Below are 24,122 nucleotides of genomic sequence, written 5' to 3'. Positions count from 1 at the left end.
CTTGCCTGGCACAGAAGTAAAGAGCAATATACGTCTGATATTAGGTAAAGAATAGATAATCGCAATATTTCTTTCAAAGTGAGATGAGGCACAAGATCTAAGAAAAACAGCAGAGAAAAAACAAGGACAGTTTTATTAGTCGGATCATTTTTTATTCAATTCAATCCCCAAAATATGTAAGGAGAGAAGTGGCGTTCGCTACTCCTCTTGCTCTCCCACCTCAGCACGCACGCGGCGTCTGATCCACGGCCATGGGCTGGGGCCGCAAAACTCCTCAGCAACTGCTGCCCACGCCAGGGAAATACTTCCAGGTTTTTACATGCAACCAGGAATCGCGCCTCAGTCAAACGTGTTTGGAATCAAAAAAAATTTTCAACAGTCACCTTGGACAGAAAACTGTGAAACTAGAAATGAGAGATCCGGTTTCTCTCCCAGCTTTGCTACTAACTGTGCGGCACAACAGCAGTCTCTGACCCTACCGAGGTCTGCTTCCTCACCCGTGAAATAGATGATTAAAATGACATCATCATTAAAGGTCTTATTTGTAGATTCTATGAACCTATGAATTATTTCAACCAAGATACAGTATTTTTAAGACAGCACATCAAAAGCATACGCATCACAGTACGGGACTGAAGGGCCACACAGAAGTGCTCAGGACTGACAACTCCATGACCAGACGGCATTCAGAGATGTCTACTCCAAAAGCTTCACTTCTCACGAGGAGTGAGTACAATCTGAGGAAGGAGAAAGGCGAGGGCCCGTTCTCTCTCCGCCCCAGTGACTGGCACGGCACCTGCGTCAGAACAGGCACCTGTCTCTCAGCGTCCGCCAGGCCGGAGCTGTGAGTCTCCAAGGCCAGAGCTCAAGTCTTAGAGCCGGTGATCACCACAGCGTGAGGCCTCCTGCTGTCTTGCAGGGGAGAACATTTTTGTAAACAACTAAAAGGCAAAAATGATCTGAGGGTGAACAGAAGAAAGATAACATAGCTATAAAGTTATTTGTCAAAGATGTCATCAACGGACTTGTGAAAGAGTCCACCGAAGAACCTGGTCTAGGGAGTCCAGACGGGGTACTGCGCTGGCACGATTTGTAAAACAACAGTGTGACCAAGAAACGCAAAATCCCTGGGATAGTAAAGAGCAGCAGGCAGGTCAGTGGGTTAGAAGGACGGAGGGTGGCAAAGCGAGGGCCCTGGGTCGGGAGGAGCCGGGGGAGCCCTGATGAGCACACAACGGCTCCGGCTTTACACCTGCCCTCCGAATTCCAGAAGCAGTGCGCCCTCCGGAAGGCAAAATGAAACGTAAAGACAAAACCTCGGAGACAGATTAAATTTACTTTTTCGCAACCTTCACCTCATTTGGAAAGACTACCGCCTTGGGAACAGAGGCAGTGTGATTAGGTGCTTATGGGACTTCACTGGGCCACAGGGAAGACTTTCTCTACGCTTCAATTTTGTAAGGAGGGAGCGGGGAAGGAGGAGGGAGGGAAGGGGAGGAGAAAAGTATCACAAATGTGAAAAAGCACTAAGAGACCCGAGCCCCAGGGTGAGGGACACTGGAAGAAATGAGGGGCATTAACTAAAGACCTGTTAGGGCTTACGCAGAGTAAACAAGTGTGGTGGTAGGGGTGTCAGAGGACCTAATCCTGCCTCCATTTAGTCGACCATTCCCAAATTTGAGGCAAAGAATCCAAATGGTCAAATTCCAAGTGAAGCACTGGTAAAGATTCGGTGAGCCTACAATTATTTTGTCATCTATCCAGCCTTCCCCCCGTATCTTCGTGAAGGAGTCAACAGCCCTATCGAATGCCCTTCTCAGAATGGGACTGTTGAGATTAACCCATTTACAAGCAGGACAGTGATTCGGCAGTACAGTGTTCACCTTATTGTTCCCCTCCCCACTGACCAAGTGCCAACGTGACGGGAAAGGTGGGGAAGAGGCTGACTGAGCACAAGGCCTAGGTCACGACAGATCCTGAGAACATCCACGACTGTCTCAGGGCCATTTCCTCCCCTGGCGCACGTCTGTACTTAAAGTTTCAAAATCAGCCATTCTCGAGAAACTTGTCTCAGACTAGACCAGGAGCAACAGAGTGTAAAGAAGATACAGAAGATGTTTTCTTTTTAATCTACAAAAATATGAGAGAACACAAAGAAATAAGCCAAGATCTCAAAGCCCGCCCACAACAGGCCTGCACAACTCAGAAGTGAAGAGTGTGGGGTGTCAGGGTCCCCGCACCAGCCTCTGCGTGGCTCGGCACAGCCTCACTCCTTCCGCGCACACCGCTTTGTGACCTCCCGCTTCCACTGACCCACCCGTCACTCACTCACGAGGTGGCAGTCATGATGATGACAATGCTGTGACGGTGTCCATTCTGTAGGGTTGTTGTGCAGCTGCACAAGATCATCCATGGGCAGCACTTTAGCAAAGTGTTCAGCGAATGCAAATATTCAAAACCTGTCTGGGCTGTACTCCTTTAAAAAGACCAGAATAACACTTGGGACAAAACTCCATGGAGAAGTTACCATAGCATTCTACCTTTCTCCAGAACAGTCTAATAAACAGTAATTTCAAGTTCTCCCCAAAGAAATCAAATGGCAACTGAGAAACATCAAGTTCCTGATTATAGTCTGTAGCTTAAAAACTGAAGGTAATGTGAAGAAAAAACACAGTGTATGACTGAATATAGAAATCAGCCAAAAAGCTGAAACAGAAAATAAGTAACATTTTTAGGTAATTCACTGTCTTTCTTAACCATAAAAAGAATACAGCTTGAACACACTACAGAAACTGAAAAGCAACAAGGACCAGATGTAGCTTCATTCTTTTCTTGAGCCCTAAACATATCAAGTCACTCTCCAGTCGGCATATTCATCAGGTCCACTAACTTCACGGAAAGCAGAATCCAAAGAAAAGCAAACCTAACCAGGACGCCAGGAAATTCAGGCGATTTCTGCTATGGAACTTTTAGCCTCATCTGATACCAGCTGGTACAGATCTCTTAACTAGTCACAAAACTATCAAAATTTCAATATCAAAGCTCGATGTCAGAAAAAAAGGTCAGGAAAAGCAATTAAGAAAGACTTTTATCTAACGTATACTCTTATTCCATTAATATACTTTATACTCACAGGTTCCAAAATGAAGAGAAATTCAAATATAAATATTATTCTTTATAAATCACATCATTTTCAGTAGTTTGAATGACATGATTTTCAAAATTAATTTAGTAGTTTTAACTTTTAATAAGTTAAACTTCTTAAAAAAATGAGAAAACAGAATAAAAAGCAATAGTTAAATGTAAAAACATTACCAAGTAAATATACTCAAATAATTAGGATATTACTTTAGATATAAAAATTGATTTTGCTTATTTTGACACATCTTTAAATCAAATAATTTTAATGTGAATTACAAAGCAGTTATAAATGCAAATTCCACAAAAATAAATTTTTCAAGTAAATCAGATCTAAGTAAATGTAAATTATACAAAAGCAGATAAATACTTGAAAATGTCTTGAATATTAAACCACTATTTTATAGGTTCAGTCTAAGAGCAGAAAGATATGATATGAAGATTTTTAAAGTTAGGAGTTAAGTGGAATATTATCAAATAATATAACAATTTTATACTACTTTTAAATTTTTACATAATTTAATATTAATATGATAATTAGATTAAGTATGCCAAAAATGTCAGAGCCACTGAAACTTGAGTAAGATAACTAATCTTGGAAATTTATAAATTTATTCTTGATATTTATGGATATCTAAGTACATAATACAGTACAATTTCCTGGCACACTATGGTTTTTACATGGACTTGTATTACATTAACAAACAATTAACAAAACTCTCCAGGACCTAAAGGACTTTACTACATTAGCTGCTGGGTCATGATACCCCCAAAACAATTGCAAAATACCAACAGTAGATAATGGTAAAATAGAAAAAACTAGATATATATTTCTCTAAGCAATACTATCTTTTATAAAATAAATGTGTTCCCCATCTAAAATACTTCATAATTCATAGGTGTGCGTTATTAAAACATAAACACGACTTATCCATGTTTCTTTTCCCTCTACAATGACCTTCCATTTAGAGCCCTAACACTAGTTTTTAGGAATGCTCCCTGCAGTAAATGAAAATGCAGAGTAATATCAACTATCATCAACAAATTAGCGTTGAAAACGTGGTAATATTTACATTCAAGTACATGTACAGGGCAGACTTCACCCTCTCCAGCACAGCTACTCAGGAAAGGGGCGGGAGGAGCAGTGGGATCGGCCCCTTTTCCCACTTCTCTACCTTCTTTAAACTGCCTTGCATCACTATGTAAAATAAATACAGGGTGTCCAGGGACTGCCAATACTTTTACATTTTTTGTTTGTTTCCAGATCTAGAGACAACTGGTCTACCTGCTGGTTCTCATCACTTAGCTACAAGAAATATGACACATACAATAAAAGTCTGTTGCTAGGCAGGGTGCCGGCAGCCAGTACCTTGGACACGGACCAGCCAAGGCATCACCATCTGCAGGTACCACTCAGGCTGCTGGACAGGGACCCAAGGAAAGGAAAGCTCAACACAGCCTTGAGATAAAACAAGGCTACATTTCATAATAAAGGTGAATCACAATATGGCGATCTTTTCATCTAGACAGACCCAAATGGAGTTCACATCTTCTTTTTACCTTCTAATTTTTTTAGTCTAATCAAGGGTGGCAAGCTTTTTCTATAAAGGGCCAGATCGAAAGGACTTTAGGTTACAGGCCACACAGTCTCTGCTGCAAATACTCAGCTCTGTCGTTTAGACGCTAAAGCAGCTGTTAGGCCCCAGGTGAGCGGACGTGGCTGTGTTGCAATAAACTTTTATTTATAATACAGGCAGAGCGTCAGCAGTTTGCCTTGCCAATCCCTGGTCTAAATCATCTTAGCAACTGTGAAATTTTAAAATTTCAAATTTAAAAAAAAAAAACGGAAAGGGGAGCCGGACCCATGTTTTTCTTAAACAAAAGCCACAAATTCCTTTCAAGCTAGTTCCTTCTAGGCTTAGAGCTAGCATAAATCAGAATAACTTCCAAATGACCTAATAGTATAGCTGTCTAAATAAAAATAAATTTCTCTTATCTTAAAATCAGCTTTGGTCAGGATTAAATGAAAAACTATTACTTGGACATTTCTGCATGTAAAAGAGAAACAAAATAGATCGACTATTAGTCATAATGTGAGCTAAGTGAGCCATAAAGACAGATGGGAAACATATCTGTGAAAGAAAAATATACAAAGAAAGAGCTCTCTCCCATCTTTAAGCAGTCATCCTCCCAGCCCCCAAGAAGCAATAAATTAGAGTAATGGGATTCTTTTTACAGCTGAGTTGCTGATTGCCAATATCCCCAAAATTTTCAGAGCAAACTTTGCTAGACTGAAGCAATTGTATACATTCTTGCTGATGGTGAAAGCAACACAGTGGCACTTTCTCTTGAAAGTTCAACGTGATTGTGGCAAATAGAAAAGATCCAGATTCCTGTCTTTTCAACCCCAAACTCAGAATAAGCACACGTACACGTGATGACGTTTAATTTAAAAACGTTACAGAATTCTAAAGGAGGAAGGGTGTCCATTTTCATCCACGTGAGCTGACTAAGGTCTGATGCTAAGCAGGTATACCCCAGCGTCTTCGTAACTTCAGATAAGATGGCCACCACCTCTGAACTAAAGCATAACTGACGTACTTGAACCTGTACTCATGTGACCTGCCCCTGAAATGCAAAGGCCTGTGAAATCCATTTGATGTAAACAGAAGACTGGCAAAAAAGAAAATCCCCGATGGATCCGTAATTCAAACACTACAAATCCAAATCCTCTGGGATTCCATCTCCTTCACAGTGAAGTTTCAATTCAACAATCACGCACTGAGTGATGAGCACCATAAACGAGGTGAGATGCTGGGAAAGCGATGTGCGTGACCTTTGGGAAGCCTGTGTTCTTTCCCAGGACAGACTGAAGCCAATAGTTACAGTAGAATATGGTGCTGTGACATTAGAAGTAGTTACACCCTCACAAATAAAAAACATCTCAAATGTGACACAGTAGGCAACTCACAAAAAGAATACAAACAGCAGAAGAAAAAAACAGTCTTTGCCTGTCAGATCAGAATATATGAAAAGGTAGTCATATCCATTGCTGGATGGAGGTGTGGGGAAATGGCCACACACTCTTACTGGTACTGGGTTACATTTCTATAGAACAATGTGGAAGGCCAGTTATTGTAAATCCATTCAAACTATCTATGCTTTGACCTAAAAATTCCATTTGTTTCCATGAATGAATAGAGTGTAGTTTCACTAACAATACATAAGAAATAAATCCAACTTCAGAAAAATGGTAACTTTGGTTTGGTAGGGTAATTCCAAATTCCCACTACATATTCGGGAGAAATGTCCAGGAGGCAGCTGGACATACAATAACTGGCATTTACTCAAGATGTATGCTGGTCGTGCACATGTTACTTCCTTCTTCGGAAACTCAAGGGGGTGTGTCTCCCGTGGCAGAGGCAGGACCCAAACACAGCTCCTAACGCAAAACTCTGAACACTCTGGTCAGCCTCCACGGACTTAGCACTGGGCAGAACGATCTGAGGTCCAAATACAGATTTGCGAGTTTACCTTCCTTTTACGCACTAACTTATTCAGCAGAAACGTATTAGGTTCCTGATGTTGGACCTAAGGATACCAGGAAAATAAAGTTACATTTCCTATCCTTAGGGAACCATGTTTTCAGGAAGACAAAAAACAAACAAAAAATTTGCACTATGGTACAACAGTGCTAACAGAAGTAGTTAAGAGGAGTACCACTACCCCCAAAGGAGGAGTCGTCAATTCCACATTGGAGGAATCTTGGCGAACGTTCTAAGAAAGGAAGACGCTTCTTGACCATGATTTCTGAAGGATGAGTCTTAAAAAAACAATCCAAATGGACAGAGGAAGGGGGCAAGGAGGGCCACTCTGCAAAAAGACAGTGGCCTGCACAGAAGCCCGATGCCCAAAGCAGCCCAGCCAGCTCAGAGACACACGCACCCAACAACAGACGGTGCCCGTGAATCATTCCGGTCTCCACCCACCCCTCTGCTCTTCCAGATGCCGAAGGACAGGACAAGGGAGAGAGAAAGTGTCCTGCTCTCCTGAGTGTCATTTCTCAAAGAGAAGCCCTACTCCTCCAACCTCCCCTCCAGAGGGAGCGTGGCAAAGGGAAAGGGGACCTGCCTTGCCAGTCAGGAGGAGCAGTGACACGGTGCCCACCCTGATGAAGGCAGCTCCCTAACAGCGTCACCATGGACCACCCTATCCAGCCTTCGTTTTCCTGGTTACATTTCTTACTACTGAAAGTGTACTGTCCACTCCTTTCCTTGTTTGTTGCCTGTCTCCCTCGTTAGAATGTGCGCTCCAGGAGACCACGGGCTCGGTCCATGCTATTCAACCCTGATCTACGGCAGGCCTGGCACACGGGAGATGCTCTGCAAACACCTGCTGAATGAATGAATATTGCTCTAGCTTACCCAACATACGGCATATGATTTTGAAAATTCTAACAGTTTGACAATTCACTTTTCTATGAGACTCAGTATTTTACTCCACATCTAACAGTATTTGCACGTTCCCAAAGAATTGTTCTAAATGCTCCAAGCAGCAACCCTGAGCCCCCAGTGCTTTTCACTGCAGAAAATGTTTAAAACAAAACGTGTCTCCAAAATTAACACCTAAAAAGTTTAACTCTGCTGTATTCCCACCCAGGTATTTCATTACACTATCCTTATAGCAAAAAGAAGAAGCTAGCAATTCTGGATAAAGTGTTACACCAACTACAAACTGATGTTCTGTTTCAAAGAAACACGTATAAGGAAAAATGGAAGGAAACCATTCCACGGTGAAGGAAAAAGTCCAAGTCCTGCTACTGAAACAAAAAATATCTAAGGGAGAAAGAAAAGGATGGCTGATGCTATCAGAAACCAGATGGCTTTTGCCTCTCCAGCTGACCCATTCGCCTCAGGGCTCCTTGAACCACCTGCCACTGCTTTCGGAACCACAGGTTTCAGGCTCCTCTGCTCACAGACGGGGTGGCCTTTCTCCAGCACTTTAGGCTTGGGGAAGCTAGAGGGAACCGGCACCACAAGCTTAGCAACACTGTTCCTAGCCGATTAACGGCTTTGACACAAATAAGCCAGGGTTCAAGAGGCAACCTTCACAAGTCCAAATATTGTTTAAAAATATATATATATGGTTATTATGAATCTATTTCAAGACTAATAATGAAGGTTCGAATGAGACCTACATGCTGCCTTGCCTTTTCTCAATATAAATGTCATGTAAAATGACACAATGAATCCACCCTCTTTTTATATGAGAGCCTTCAAACTTCTTTAGGGATAAATTTATTTCCTGAAGCCAAGTGTTAACACCAATAAATGGAGAATTAACATGTAATCCCTAAATGCAGACGGGCAGAAATTACCAACTATGCCATCTATGACTTTTTAACCAGGCATTTTATTTAATCACACTCACATAACTGGGCAATCTAAAGGGTGCAACTTTAAAAAATAAGATATAAGCTATTGTCCCTGATATTTTAAAGCAAACTTTCCAGGATTATATACTCAAATAAATGTTTGGGGGGTTTTTAGTGTCTTTCCCCAGAGTAATCACCAGAAGTGACTACACACCTGTTTACCAATACTGACACTTCTTGAAAGCATTTTGTACCACACATCTGAGACCTTTTCCAAAGTTGGATTATAAGCTATATCCTTTATATGCACAATAGACTTTGCTCTAAGGAAACTCCCACTTACTCACAGGCCAAGCACAGCACAATGAACAGGCTATAAATGGTGAGACTCTTTTTGTTTGTGTCCACTGCTCGCCGGTGGCCTGGCAACCCAGACCGCATCCTCCTTCCTGGATGCCATTGGCCTGTGGTCAATGAGATCTATTTCTCTGATAAGTTTTCTTTAGAAACAACAAATCAGAACTTGAAGACAGAATGTATATTATTGCAAATCATTACAGCCAGTCTGTGGGGATCCGCATTGCCACGTTACCAACACCATAAACTAAGAAAAGTGCATGCCTTTTAGAAAAATGGGTATCCCTGTCTGATCATTACACTCTACAAGTAACACATTCTTTCATACAAACAAAATGATGGTGGCAATATACTAGGTCTCAGCTGATCAAAGCAAAAGACCATTAAGACCCATAAGGAAATGCATCTCCTAATTAAATTAATGTTTATGATAAATTTTAATCAAGTAAAATTAATAGGACCACTTAAGAAAAGTGAAGGAGCAGAAAACAACAAACTCTGTATGAGTCAAAGACTCAACTATCCTAAACTTGCTTTCACCACTCAGTAATATTCTAGTCCGCCAGGTACCAGGACAGATGGCTGATGTCGCCTAACTGCCTTCTACATCGTCATGTTCCACTTTAACTGATAATCAGGAGGAAGCTGTTTACAGATCAATCCGTGCTTTTAGGCTCGGCACAGCTCGTCTACTTCTCAGCGTGCCCCCTTTTTAATATTTTACCTACAACTCGTGATAGATAAGCAAAAATAAGAAAAGTAATAATACCCTTCATAAGCCAAACATAAATAAGCACCAATATTGATGTATTAAAATGGTCACTTCTAAAGCTTTTTCCTTCAAGAATTCCCCCTTGTTTATTCTGCCTCTTCCGCCCACTTACTGCCCTCCTAAACGCTTCAGCACTGAATCACCCCAATGACCACGCTGCTCCCACCACAAACACTCCTCCCTGAAGGCGTTGAGCACGGTGGTATTCTTGAACTGAGTCCCTTGAGCTCCCTGGTGAGCGGTACCCCACCCCACTTGGCCTGCACATGGAGGCCAGCCCGCCCCTCCTGGCTGGAGTGCTGGGATTACCATGGAAACCATTTCCACTGGGCCATGCCGCCTGCAAACATCACTTACTGTGCCCGGCATATGACTTCTCTCGTTCCTCCCGTTCTGAGAGCTGCCATTCTTGAGTTTCTTTTTTTTTTTGGCTGTTTCTTTGTGTTCTTTCTGTTTGTTTTGCACTTCAATGAGAATAGAAATAAAGCTGTTTTTCACTTCCTTTTCAAACTCCAGTTCATCTCGCAAGGCCAACTGCTGCACCAGCTCCTCAGAGTATTCCTTAATGGCAGTCTCGATTTCTTCCAGGAGTTCATTTAGTTCAGATACTGAGAGCCTTTTTACTCCTGTGACCAAGAGCAAAGCACAGCAGACACTAGGACAAACACGTTTCAATGGAGGATCAGAGGGAGTTTCATGCTACAGAGCAACACCATATTCTAGGCAATTAACTGGTTTGTGATCTCAGAACCCTAAACCTTCTGGTGGGCAGGTCTACGTGGGGGTAGGTGGGCACGGTTACTTCTCAAAACGGCTGAGAAGTGTAACAATTTTTTTACTTGCCTAAAGCCATCATCCCATAAATAATACTTCAGTCAAGGCTTTAAAAATTATACAAAGAAAAAAACAAACATGGGGAAACGCAGACAGTACAGAAACCACCTGCTGACAAGAGAGCAGAGGCAGTTTAACAGAGTTCTGGCACACATCTGGCGAGAGAAGTCTTCTCGAAAGAATTAAACTAAATGCATATTTAATCACAGAGCCCAAAGTGTGAGTTTTCAGACTGTGAGGATGAAAAGGAAGACTGTGCACTGGAAGCCCAGTTCAGTTTTTCTCAGCATTCCCTCAAGCGAGAGGCCGGACATCATCCAATTCCTCACCCCCGTACCTCGGAAAGTAACTGTTTGGAGGTGGCTCTTCAAAGAGAGAGCTGAGTTAAAACGGGGTCATGAGAGAGGGCCCTGATTCAGTGTGACCGACGGCCCTTACGGAATGAGATTAGGGCCCAGATGCACACCGGGGAAAGTCCATGTCAGGACAGAGAGAAGACAGCCACCTGCAAGCCAGGGAGAGAGGCCACAGGAGAAAGCAGCCCTGCCGACACCTGGATTCCAGACTTCTCGCCTCCAGAACTGTGGGGAGACGAACGCCTCTTGTTTAAACCACCCGGCCTCGTCACAGCAGCCCGAGCTGACCAATGCGGGATTCAGAGGTGAATGTGACACAGTGCCTGATCCAAATGTGTCCCCAGTGTTACTGGACGGTGGGTAAGGGCATGCAACCCAGCCAGGGAGAATCAAAGACTTCTGGTAACAGGCACACTATGTGCTTAAAATACATCAAAAAGCACAAAGAGCATTGATTTAAGTAAGGTTTCTTACTCTCTTCATAACTGCTTGTACTAGACCTCTTAAGAGTTTGAATTTCCTGGGAAAGCATCGAAAGGCGATCTGACTGTGTGGGCGTTTCGTCATCATCCGGGTCGGGTGATTCCTGCATCATTTCTTCAATTTCTTCAATAACCTTCCAAAACAGACATGCCACTGTTAATCACACGCACATGGGAAAGGGCCCGTCTGGGACACGGCACTCCCGAGGCAGCCAGAGCAGAAGCACACCGAACTCCCATTCATCAACAGTGTGCGGAGCGCATGCTCCGAATGATCAAATCCCGACTGTAAGAGTGAACACAATTTATCCAAAATAACTTACAATATACTAACTACAAACTTAAATAGAACATGATTCAATACGGCCGCCGTGGTTCAGCAGGCCCTATCAGATCTCGCAACTCTGAGAAACGGTGCTATAAACACACGTGTGATCTACTTCAGACGTGCCAGAACCAGACCACAGTTGCAGTTACACGGAAGAAAAGAACATTTACACCCAAGCAAGTGCTCAGGGTGAAGCCATTTAGTCAAACTGACATAAAATTTAGAAAGTACAACAATATAAAAAGTTACATATAAAGCAAGAAATTACCTCAATGGCAGCAAAATTCTTTTAACAGCAGAAAAAATTTCACATATTAATTCAATGGAAGATTAGGGTTATTCAAAAATTACTCAAAATATGGAAGCTTCGAAAAAGCTGCACAAAAGTAGTAAAATTTCAGAAATATATCTGCCTTCATTTAAACAATGACCCACTGTCATATGCAATGGTGCTCGAATTTTACAATAGCATCTTGTCCTGGTCCAGATTCCGAAAGTTGAGAAGGACATAGAACTCAGAGAAAATTTAAGGAAAACCAGAAAAATCACAGTAATTAGGAAAAACAGACCTTAGTTAAAAAAAAAACTATTAGAAAAAATACAATGTGAATCAGCAAGCTTAACATGTAACACTTACAATGAAGAAAAACAAAAGTAAACCTGAAGGAGGGAGGGATTATGTCGATCAGTAATAAGATTTTCCAAAACTAGGCACTGAAGAACAGTAAAATGAGGCACCTCATACACTCCATGCAATCGTTTCCCTAAGTCTTAAAAGCAGGGATAGCTTATGGAATTCAGGCCATCTACTGAGGAGACAATGATCTCTCAGGGTCACACATTTGCCTGGAATATCTCACTCACCCCCACTCAGCCTTCTAAGCTATTATCTTGCTTTGTAAGCACCTCGCTCCCCCCAGGCCCAGAACACCCCAACTTAGAGTATAACTAAGGAGCATCAAAATGACACATTTTAAAATGCACCCCTCCCAGCCTGACCACCATGTATCCCTTTATTGACCTCGCTCTCCAGCCTAAACACACAGTGCGGGAGAAGGAACAGGCCAAGCAGCCGTGAACATTCTATTTCAGGAAGCAGTTCTTGCATCACATTTGGGCAACACAACAGAAGTGGGAAGAGCATTCAGAAAATGAGAAAGTTGATTCAACTGGCTTTGCATGAACAGAGGGTTGGCATTACCAGAGCATTCCACAGGAATAATGCTCACTTCTTCCCACAGTACATATCACAATATGTACATCCTAATAAGCGCTAATGATTTTTGCTTAGCTTTCAGAGATACTAGGTAATTTCTACACAAATATAGCATTGAGGGCCCATGTCTGGCTAAATCTAAAGAAATAATAAAAGTCACAATTTTTTTCTGACTCCCCTATAAGTAACACTCCCTAAGTACCTCGCTGGACTGTTCTGGCAATGCTGATCACGGACACTGTCTATACCGGAAAATCTTTCCAGCTAGCACACAATCCCACCTGCTTCAGGGGACATCCTTTCTTCCCCTCTCCGCGGAGGAGCCGACTGGTGAGCCACAGAAGCAGGAAGTAGCGGAAAGACAAGCGGACCCCCACAACCCACCACTCACTGCCACGGTCAGAGATCATTTCCCAGCCCACGTTCCCTTTTCCTTCCGTCGATGAGCTTCTCCCTTGTACCTGATCTGCAGTGAACAGGGGCTCCTCATTCACACAGGAGACGATGATTGAATGCATGTCCAGCTGTTCTCTCAACTCCTCCTCGTCTGAGGTGTCGAAGAGCAGGCTGTCACTCCCCTAAAAACCAAAATAACCCGCTATTACAAGCAGGGCCTTCTGATCACAACGAAGTCAAAGTGTCTTTGAGGGAAGCACCGGCTGAGCACTCTCCGTCCAGGGGGAGAAATTATCACAGTTGCTCTGTAAAGCGAAGTGCTCTGTGACGTGCTTTACGTAGTCACCTCCAACAGAAACCAGAGGAATGCACAGGGTCCGGCACGAATGACGCCCCTGTTTTATGAGCTGGTAATCTACACCAAATCTTTAATTACAAAATCATTAGCATGTAATTCTGTAACATAACAACACCACACTCAAGTGCACCATGTGACATTTTAGCTGAAATGTTCCCATTGCTGTCCATCTCGTGTGAGACGGTCACGCACCCCACCAACCAGACTCAACGGCATTACTTCTGCCAGACCCTGCAGAATAAATGGGGCACTGGTACATGGCTGCAAGCATCTCCTACAGACACACACTCAGCTGTTTTCTCCAGGGGAAGGGCGCTAACAAGCTGACTGATAAATACAAAAATACCGGGATAGGGCACTTGGTAGGGAGTTGTAGGGAATTATGGCAAAAGCGGGGAGAGGTAATGGGCAAGCTAGGAGGCAAATGTTATGTACTTAACAATCTAACAGTAGGATTGGTATATACAAAAACTCCACAGAAAACATAGTTATTTGCAAACTAACTTCTAATCGTTTAAGTAAAACAAAGTAATGACCTCCCTGGTAGAGAGGAACAGGAATCAAAATGTCGCTTGCATTTTCAACAGCAACAACAGAAGGTAGAAAACAATCAATATATTGATCATTTCCTCACTTCAATTAATTCTGCCCTAGAATCCTAGCTAAACTAACAACTTGGTGGGAACTTAGAATAAAGACATTTTCAGACATTCAAGTTCTCAAAAAATTCACCTCTCATGTGCCCTTCTCAGAAAGCTACTGCAGGATATGTTCCATTAGAACTGGAGGGGAATGAAAAAGAAAAAAGATGTGGGACCTAGTACGTGGAGGAGGTGAACGGAATCCTCGTAATGACAGCGTAGATTCCAGAATGACGGCTGTGAGCCAAACTGGAGCACGACCGTTCAGGTGAGAGCTGTTAACTGCAGAGGGAGTCAAGAAAAGCATCGAGAAAAAGAAAGGTACAGCGCAGGGAGAGACTGACAGATTATGTGGTGTCCTTCAATCACTAAAATGAGTTTTACGGCTCTGTTGAGGCTGAATTAGTGATCTAATGACAACCTAGTCACAAAAGGCAATTATTATTACCATAAGAAAAAGTTACAAGTGAAAATGTAATCATAATGAAGTAAACTGGGTCAACTGTGAATATTTAAACAATCAATATAAGTGATGAAGATTAAATCAGCCAACTATTTTGATATGATTATACTGGAAAGATAGGGGAAGGAGAAGTTTCTGTGAGGGCTACAGTGTTGGGGTTGGAGGGAGCACTGTGAGAGAGCTAAACCTTCTATCCTCTGGGTAGAATAAGTGGATAAAGTCTAAAATTTAAAAATAAAATCCAGTAAAATGATATGAGTGTGTTACCTGTTAAAAAAACGGTGAAGCGGTTGAAAGTGGTCGCCCCTGGTAAGCAGAAACCAAAGACGGGATAAGTGGGGCACGGCCTCGCTTTATGTTAAGTCCTATAGTTCTAGTATACTTTTTAAAGTACGGCAGTTACACTTTTAACTAGAAAGGAGAAAGGTCAAGAGATTAGGCTCTTGATGGGAGAGGACATCTGATTTCAACACTGAAGAAGCAGAGAAGAAAAATTCCACAACGTGACCATAATGGTGTATGGATGACGTGGAGTAGACCAAACAGTAACTTCACTGATCCTTACATTTCAACAGCCCCCCTCACTCTTCTGTGTTGCAACGTGAAGACCACAGTTTTGTTTTATTTTTCCCCTCAAAGACAAGTTGTCCCTTACAGACAAATAAAAGCTTTAATTTAAAAATTACTCCAAGTAAGATGTTATTATCTTTTGTGGTTTCTACTTTTAGAGATATAAAGGTGCATAAACAAAGCTCAAGTCCTTGAAGAAAGGCTCATGGTAGGAGGAAGGAGATGCCACAGGACATGTCCCTAAGGCAAATGACTGAGAAGCATTCTATATATAGGCTTGATCAAGAAAGGCCCTGGATTGGGAAGCGGTTTACAGCTATTGTCAAAGTACATGCGTGACACCAGTAGGCCCTAAGAATGAATTTCCATGACAACAGAAATAGTGATCCCAGATCCTCATTCCAGGGAGGGAGCCAAGCCCATTCCACATAGAGAGGGCACATGTTAAGGGCTGGAATCCCTTTCAGGCTTTGAAAACTAACCTTGGCTGTCATGGGTATCATTATTCACCCTCCCATTCAGCATCCATGTGCCTTTGCTTTGCCAAGCATTCCAAACATCACTCCTTCCTGTGCCAGGGTCAGATACAGAGGGGTGATGCTGTCTCCCTCTATGAAAACAGAGCTGCCTCACATGGAAAAAAACGTGCCCGTGGAAGAATCTGGACTGCACTAGATGTCTTAAAGACCAATCGAATTTCATCTCGTGTTGTCAAAGTACTTTCCTACAGGCCCTGTTTTACATTCGGGACAATCCGAAGAATGCTTCCAGAAGGTAAACAACACTTGTCTCAGTCAGGACTGCTGTCACTGAAGAGACAGATACAAACATACCTACCAGGAAGTCGTAATCCAAGGACAGAAACGAATGGGTAATAAGAGAACACAGCAGTGATCTGAGACATGACCGAGGGCTGTGGGGACTGGCACCCAGGAGACAGTGGGGCTAAATTCTATGGAACATACCAATTCAGTAAGGTTTCCACACTCGAGAGTAACGGACTCCCATAGAGAGGAGCACATGCCCCTTCCCTGCAAGGATTTAGGCCATGGCTAAACTACCATCTGTCAGACGGGCTGTAGATGGGGAGTCCCCCCAAGTGCAAGGTTAGATTAAGTGTCCTTTACAGTCCCTTCCAACTCTAGAATTGTACAATTCCATGAGATCAGCAAACACTAAGACAGTAATAGGAAGCTTCAAAGAGGAAAGGAAACTTGAATGAAGTCCAAAATCATAGCTAGGATCTAAGTAAACAAAAGACAGAGGATAAGATATTTTGTTGCATTCCTTTTCATCACATGTACCTCAGGTCAGCCTGCAAAACAGCTTAACTGGGTTAATAATTAGAACAAACGGTGTGAATTCTGCATCTACTAGACTACTGGGAAATACGGCCAGAATTCTGTATTTTACTAGGAAATAATGACTCCATTCTTTTCTGAATCACATATTTAAGAAAATCATTTTCACAAAACATTAACAATGCTATTTAAGATACTGACAGGCCTACTGCACTTAACTCCCAGTAATTATGCAAATACACTAATGAAATACAGAGCATGCCAAAAGATCTGGCACGAGCTTACAGTTATTTGACGAGGAACTTACAACAGTCAGGCCCTGAAACTGACATAATCTGGCTACGTTCCTCCTCGGCTTTAAACAACAGTGCAATTTTCCACTTAAAGCAATTCTCTTCCCTCTTCTGTCCCCCTTGCTATCCCACCACTTGCGCTCATTTTCCTCACTCAAGGCATCTTCACTTTACAACACCAAGACAGAGCAGCCTCAGTTGGCCAAGAACACATTTAAAAGTCAAGACCTAAAATGTCTTTTAAAAGGTCCCCCGTGTTCACACTAACACAGTCTATGGGCAACATGCTATATCCAGCAAGCCATAAGCTCGGCTGATGTCCCAGTACTCGTAGTACAGGCACATGCCACGTAACGACGTTTGGGTCAACAACTAGCCACATATACCACGGTGGTCCCCTAAGATTACAATGCAGCTGAAAAACTCCTACCGCCTAGTGACACCTAGCGCACTACATTACTCAGGTGGTCGCTGTGACGTGAACAAACCTACTGTGCGGCCAGTCATATAAAAGTACAGCGTGTACAACTATGCACAGTACATAACACCTGATTATGATAACAAACAATGACAACGCTGGTTTATGTTTTTGCTGTGGCATACTTTTTACCATTATTTTAGAGTATATCCTTTCACCTGTAAATGTTTGCTGCAAATCAGTGTGCTGTTGCTGGGACCCACCCTGCCTGGATTCAGAAGCTGTAACCCCCCATGGCTAAGGTTGAGGGACCTTGGGACCTAAGCCACTAAGGAGACAAAGCTTATCTCCCTGGCAGGGGCGCCAGCTCTGCCCCCTTTACTTCACCCTGCTGGGCCCCCAGTGGATGACCAGTTGCCAATGACATGACAGGTAAGACTCCTCAAAGGAGGGATGACCTAAGACAGGCACAGTCATGACGGGAGCCCTCAGGGAAGGTCTTGGGGAGCTATAGAAAAACGGGGTGATGGATCCTCACCCCCCAGCTTTGACATTGCCTGAGTCCTCATTCTCTCTTCAAGAAGTCTCCTAATCTCTTAGCTGCCCTACTTCCCCTGCCTGACCTAAGCCTGAACCAATGCCGGTGGTGGGGATGGCCCTATGCTGGAAAGGGTGGGTTCCACTGGCAATCAGGTCTAAGAAAGAATATACAAAATCCTGTGACATCTGCTTTGCTAATACCCTCGTTTTAAATGATAAGGGTCCAATATGAAATGAGTTTGTTTCCCCAAAGTTTTATGGCCCTTTAGCCATCTGACCCTGAACAAGCCCTCATAGTTCTTTGAATGTATATTGTTTGATCATCACTGCCTGACAATGATTGATGAGCTCTATGTATGTGCCCTGTATTCCTACGCAAATGAGCCCAATAAAAGCCCACTGAGGAAAAGGCTCCTGTCCCTTCTCCTTTGAGAAACTGGCCACCTTTCCTCCCCGGGCAGACCCTGTCTTGGTAGACTGACTCTTACCCTCATCCATGGGGGAGGTGCCTACAGGCAGAGCCTTCCCACATGCCATGCTTCACCTTGTACATCTCATATTTACTGTGTGTCTTGGCTGCCTCACGTTCTCTTGCACTTGATTTAATCTTGTGTTGTTTTGTAAACGTGTTGTGTAGGCTTGTAGCCTAGGAGTAACAAATAGGCTATGCTACACAGCCTACACCACCCAGGTTTGTGTGAGTGTGCTCTATAATGTTCACACAACAAGGGAATTGCTAAAAACACATTTCTGAGAATGTATCCCCACCGTTAAGCAGCACGTGATTGTACTGGGTCCAGAAAAATAACGCCCCTTTTTATTACCTAAAAATCTTTTATTATGAAATCATCAGCGTGTGATTCTGCAACATAACAATATCACACTCAAGTACACCATATGACATTTTAGGTGAAATGTTCAAATTGCTATCTATCTCATGTGAGACATTCACATACCCTACCAACCAGAGTCAATGGCATTACTTCTGCCAGACCCTGTATATTAAACCAAAGGCTAGGATTCTCACTGAGTGTTCTCGGCATATCAAAATTGTGTTATTTAAGATGGGAAAGAAATGCTGGTTATTGATGCTCATATACAGGTGACGAAAATTTAGCTAAACATAAAAAGCAAGTGTGTGCTGGGGAAGGCCTGGAGGAATGTGCTAGAAAATGGACCATGGCAGGTAGTAGAGGGCCAGCCCAATTGCTGCAAGCCGGGAAGTAAGAGGCAACTCACGAATTTTGCTGTATCAGAAATACCCCTTCTTAGTCCATTATCAGAATCAGTAACTGAGAAACGACTCGCTGGATTCCTGACTTACCCCTTTTTCCGAGAGGTTCAGGGTGAGCAAGTGCAAGGTCCTGGTGTGGGACGACTTCCAGTCCACAGGCATCACATTTCCGTAATTATCTGTCAGGGCGTTCCAAATCCTTCACGGGAAGAAAACTACAGTCAGTGAAAGGGAACATTCTAGCTGTCTTCTATTCAATAAACACCCAGTACTGCAGTGAAAGAAAAACAAAAAACATCAACAAAGTAGAGGCCCCGGAAGGAGGCTAAACAACAATCACAGAACTAGGCTGCCATGAAGCCCCGTGGGAAGGTGAAGTGGGAAGCTCCTCCACGCTGACAACTGACCCCTTCCACTGATACCACGTGGCAGGCACCATTCTACACAATTTATACACTAACTCACTTAAGTCTCAGCAACAGTGGCATGAAGAACCATTAGCATCCCCACTGCACACACAGGCAGCTGAAGCACAGGGAAGTGAAGTCACGTTCCCAGAGCCAACCTAGTAGCGGATACACTGTGCTTTACACTCAATTTTCTTCTGCAAGTCCTGAACATCTAGAGCATTCCACAGAGTAAATAAGTCGACTAAAGGTTTGTTATCCTTTTGGGGGAAATGATTCCGTCGTAATGTGAGATAAAGGTTAAATATCTACTTTGTAACATAATAGATTAAGGACTAAAACTAACAGAATGAAAGGGGAAAGGAGGAAGTTCTCACATTCCAGTGCACACAAGTTACATCTAAGGCAGTTGCACCACCTTATTATCAAGCAACATTCTGATGAGGCAACAGAGCACGTGACTAAATTCAGGCAACATACGCCTGGTCTTCATTCTTCCTCAAACAACGAGTCCTTGGTCATGTCCTTTAATCCCTCCACGTGTTAGCCTCCCTTCTATAAAATGAGAAGCTTGGAGAAGAAAAACAGACATCCCTCCCAGTTCAATTATTCTAAGCATTAATTTCAATGAGTTGAATTGAGGATATCCCCAAAGCATACCACATAAGTACAGCAAACTCCAATTTCATGATCAAAATGCAGGTTTCGGTACCAAGGTAATAGCCAGCGTAATACAACAATGTATGTAAAAAAACTGAATTCAAAGATATAAGTGGCATGAAATTTAGCTGAAGTAAAATTAAACACTACACAAATAGGCTACTTAATAGCTAGAGGTACACACACACACACACACACACATCATAAAGAAAAAACACCCTACATTTTGTAAGGTATCTAATTGTGAATAAGCCAGGACATAATTAGGTGGGGTTTATTCTCAAGTGTGTGAGCCATTAGGATACAAAAGCAAACCACTAGCCTCAAAATAAGGAGGCAACAAAGTTGGTTTAACGCATTGGGATTTGTTGCTAAGAGATGAAGCAATGGGACCCCGCTGCCAAGAACACAAAATCCCATCCCGATGCTTGGCTTTGGAACACACACCAGCCTCAGTGAAAATGCAAACCCAAAGGCCCTAGAAAACTGGCTTGTTTACCCAGCAAATCTCCCATATGCTTGGTTCATGCCTATTCCCTTCTCTGTTGGTATCGTAATTTCCTCTCACGCCAACATGCTCAAATGTTGGCAACCCTTCTGGGCTGTTAAATGTGCTGGTTTAAGGCCCATACCTTCCTAGGTAAAAGATTTTCAAATACTGAATCACTGACTACATATCTAATCCTGGTGGGGAATTCAAGTCGGATATTCTAGGAGGTGAAGGCAGTCCAGAGTTTTGGGGACTGCTTGTCTGCCCCTTCTTATATGAGGCTGTAATAAAAGGACTGGTGGAGTGGAATACTCCACCCAGAAAAAGTAACTGAGACTGAATCTGATCTTTCAAGAAAGAGAAGGATAATCAACCGTCCTCTATCTCCAACAAGGTCAGAAGAGTTCTAGAATTCTCCCGTTAAGACTTGGATTGCCTTCACCCTTATCATAAAGGATTACAAGCAGTCGTAAACAACCGGAAAGACAGCTCTTTTCGGAGGTCAAAGTCCCTTCAACGCTAAATCCTACACAAGACCCTTCTAAATTAAAAACTTAGCAGGTAAGTACAAACTCTGTATTTGACCAAAACTAAAACCGGGGCTCAGAGAACTTTAAAGTGCCCGAAGGGAAGGCAGTATCTGAGTGAAAGAATCCTCAGCTCTCTCTGGGGAAAAGAGCAAGAAATGGACTCTAACGAGCAATGGAGAGCTTTACGCAGCAGAACAGGGATAACGAGAGTGGTGACCAGCTCCAGCCCCGGAAAAGACAGAAATTTTGGATGCACTCCCTAATCAAGTCACACACATTACCAACATATCTTCTACTAAAAACCACGTTCAGGAGTAACAAAAATTTTAAGTTCTTGTATCAATCTAAGATTTAAACAAAGGCTAAAATACACTGCTTTCCTGACAGCACAAGTGAAGCAAAAATAAGGAATTTCAACAATCTGTGTACAAAGTACTAAACTGTTTTGAGAAGTTACTTTTGACAAACCCAAACTCATAATAAATATAATTTTAAAATCCAAACTATGTCCTGAGTCTAGTGATTCAGAGTATACAAATATGCATGATGTACATGTGTATACACACACACGTGCGCGCACGCACACACACACACACACAACTATCTTCTTTTGGAAACAGAATTTCCAAAATGTCACATAATGCCACTGAGTACATGCGTATCTGTGTGTATAAAATCCCAACATAAATCCTTCCCTCTACACCTGAACACTGTACAGAAGTTCCAATTAAAAGATAAGTAGCATAGACGGTAGGTAAAAAATAGGGGGAAGGCAAGAGTAGTGTAGGAAATATAGAATCTAAAGAACGTGTGCACATGGACATAAACTAAAGGGGGGAATGGTGGGGGAGGGGGTGTGCAGGGTGGAGGGGAATGAAGAGGGGAAATGGGACAACTGTAATGGCATAATCAAAATATATATTTTAAAAGGATTTAAAAAAAGATATAGGCTCCAAGCACAGCTGAGCTCAAACCACTGCTCAGTCACACTCACAGGCACCCATTCCCTCTTCTCAAGCTTCCTACCTTATTCCTGATAAATCTGCCTCACAGAGGAAAGGAGGCCATCAAGCTAGAAGCCCCTTTCTATGCCCATGGATCTTCCTCTGTCTCATGAGGCGAGTTTTTCCCTAAACTCTAATTTCTCCATCCCATCAAAGTTCTGAGAACCCATCCATACCCACGTCCTCAGTATTTATTCCATCAATTTCACCCTCAGCCTCTTCAGGGGCGCCTCCCCCTGACATTACAACACGTCTAAGTTTTCTCACTCTCGTGTTGGGTTTCTTTTAAACCACCTTTCGGGGTACTACCGTGGTACATAATCACAACCCCAAATTATAGTTACAATTCAAAGTGCTTAAATAAAGTGCCCCCAAGAACTCTATGGTCCCCTTCCCCCAATTCTCACAAAGCCCTGTGAATTCCCTATCATTGCACTTAAATAATTCTGTAATAATTACCTGTTATGCATTGGTCTCCCACCAGGTTAGGAGATCCCAGCTACTAATAACCAGGACTCTTGGTTTTTGCCTCCGTAGAGGTCTGCGCTGTACCTGGGCTCTCAGGTGAACCCAATAAATTCCTGTGCCACACAGAACACTGCTTCCACATTGGTACCCCTGCACGTGCTACATCATCGAGCTAGAATGCTAAAACTTTCCTCACCTGCCCAGCAAACTCCCACTCACCACTGGGACCCAGCTTTCACATTTCTTTCTCTATCAAGTCTTTCCTGACTCTCCCCCCTCCCCACCCCACCCCTACTTTTAAATCTCCTAAATTTTACAAATCTATCCACTAGAGCATTTGTCACACCCAGACAAATATTTGTTTACAAATCTAGCTCCCACCCTAGGTTGCGCCCTACTTGCAAGGGTCAGTCATCTTGGTATTCCCCGTGCGAAGCAGCCTCTGCCACTTAACGGACACTTAATACTTGTTAAAAGAATGAATGGCTACACCTGTGCCTGAGGAGGTACTGCCTCTGAATGCCTGCTCTACAAGGAGATTCCTCGTAAATCACAGAACAGTCGTCTCGAGGCAGGAGAAAAAGGAGGCAGGAGAAAAGGGGGGCAGGAGAAAAGGGGGGCAGGAGAAAAGGGGGGCAGGGGTGGAGGTTTAAGGATCCGGAGCAAGGAAGCGAGGGGTTTAAATCGCCCAGCACGCAGAAGCCGAAAGCCCCAGGGAGGGAGGCGCGAGAGCAGGGAGGGGCGCGGACTCCTGGGCCATCGGAGACGGAAGGAGGACGCGGGGCGGGGCCTGTGGACCCAGGGCCAGCGGACGGGGAGAGGGGCAGCAGGAGCAGCAGGGGCACCCGCCCACTCCCGGCCCGGCCCGCACTCACTCGTCCCCCTGGAGGAGGCTGCCCTCCGTGATGGGCCGCACCACCGCTCTCGGGGGCTCGGCGCCCAGACTCGAGGGGCGGAAACATAGGCTCAGCTTCTCCTCCAAGCTGCGGGCCAGCGCTGCAAAGCCGTCGCCTGCCCCGCCGGGCCCTGCTCCGGCCTCGGGGCTCGCGTTACAGTTCTCCTGGTCCTGGAGGGTCCCGGCCGGCTCCTGGAACTCATAGAAATCCTGCCAGTCCCCGTCCGCCGCCATCACCGCCCGCAGCAGTCGCGCGCCCCGCCCCGTCCTCGGGCCCCGCCCCCGGAGCCCTGCCCGGGCCGAGGCCCCGCCCCTCCCGGCGCGGCGACTTTGGTCTGTCCTGGGCGGATCAGCCTGGGTCTACCCTTTTCCTGAGTCTTCGAGGGATCTTCCGTGGGTCCCTTCGGAAAGAAAAACTTTAACTGCGTTGAGTCATTTCCTATAGTGTCAATGATTCCGCAATAACTTTCCCTCTTAGCTTTTCTTAGTGGGAACCTGGCCTAGATGTGGCTGAAACAAAGGGCTTCTTCAAACTTTTGACCTAATGTCAGATTATTCTCGAAGCCACTTTCCCAGGGTAACCTGCTCCTTTTGCAG

General features: G+C 43.7%; 1 protein-coding gene across 5 annotated transcripts in view; it reads right to left on the bottom strand.

Annotated features, from left to right (window-relative positions):
* Positions 1 to 23,785, bottom strand: part of FEZ2 (fasciculation and elongation protein zeta 2) — a 36,904-nt gene extending 13,119 nt beyond the window's left edge. For 3 of the 5 annotated variants that reach the window (XR_005069529.1, XM_037066569.1, XM_037066571.1), the window contains exons 1-5: positions 23,506 to 23,785; positions 19,159 to 19,270; positions 13,319 to 13,432; positions 11,306 to 11,447; positions 9,999 to 10,267 (exon numbers count right to left, since the gene is read on the bottom strand). Coding sequence is in view for 4 of the 5 variants with exons in the window: in XM_037066569.1 (XP_036922464.1) it covers positions 9,999 to 10,267; positions 11,306 to 11,447; positions 13,319 to 13,432; positions 19,159 to 19,270; positions 23,506 to 23,759 (891 nt within the window). In the remaining variant the exon portion in view is untranslated. Of the gene's footprint in view, positions 1 to 9,998; positions 10,268 to 11,305; positions 11,448 to 13,318; positions 13,436 to 19,158; positions 19,271 to 23,505 lie in introns of all 5 variants that reach the window. The other 2 variants (XM_037066570.1, XM_037066572.1) reach the window with 1 other exon arrangement.
* Positions 23,786 to 24,122: the final 337 nt, after the last annotated feature.

This window comes from Sturnira hondurensis, unplaced genomic scaffold, assembly GCF_014824575.4.
Source record: "Sturnira hondurensis isolate 20B ecotype Veracruz unplaced genomic scaffold, ASM1482457v3 Scaffold0016663, whole genome shotgun sequence".
Lineage (NCBI taxonomy): Eukaryota > Metazoa > Chordata > Mammalia > Chiroptera > Phyllostomidae > Sturnira > Sturnira hondurensis.
This window is presented reverse-complemented; position numbering and strand designations above follow the sequence as displayed.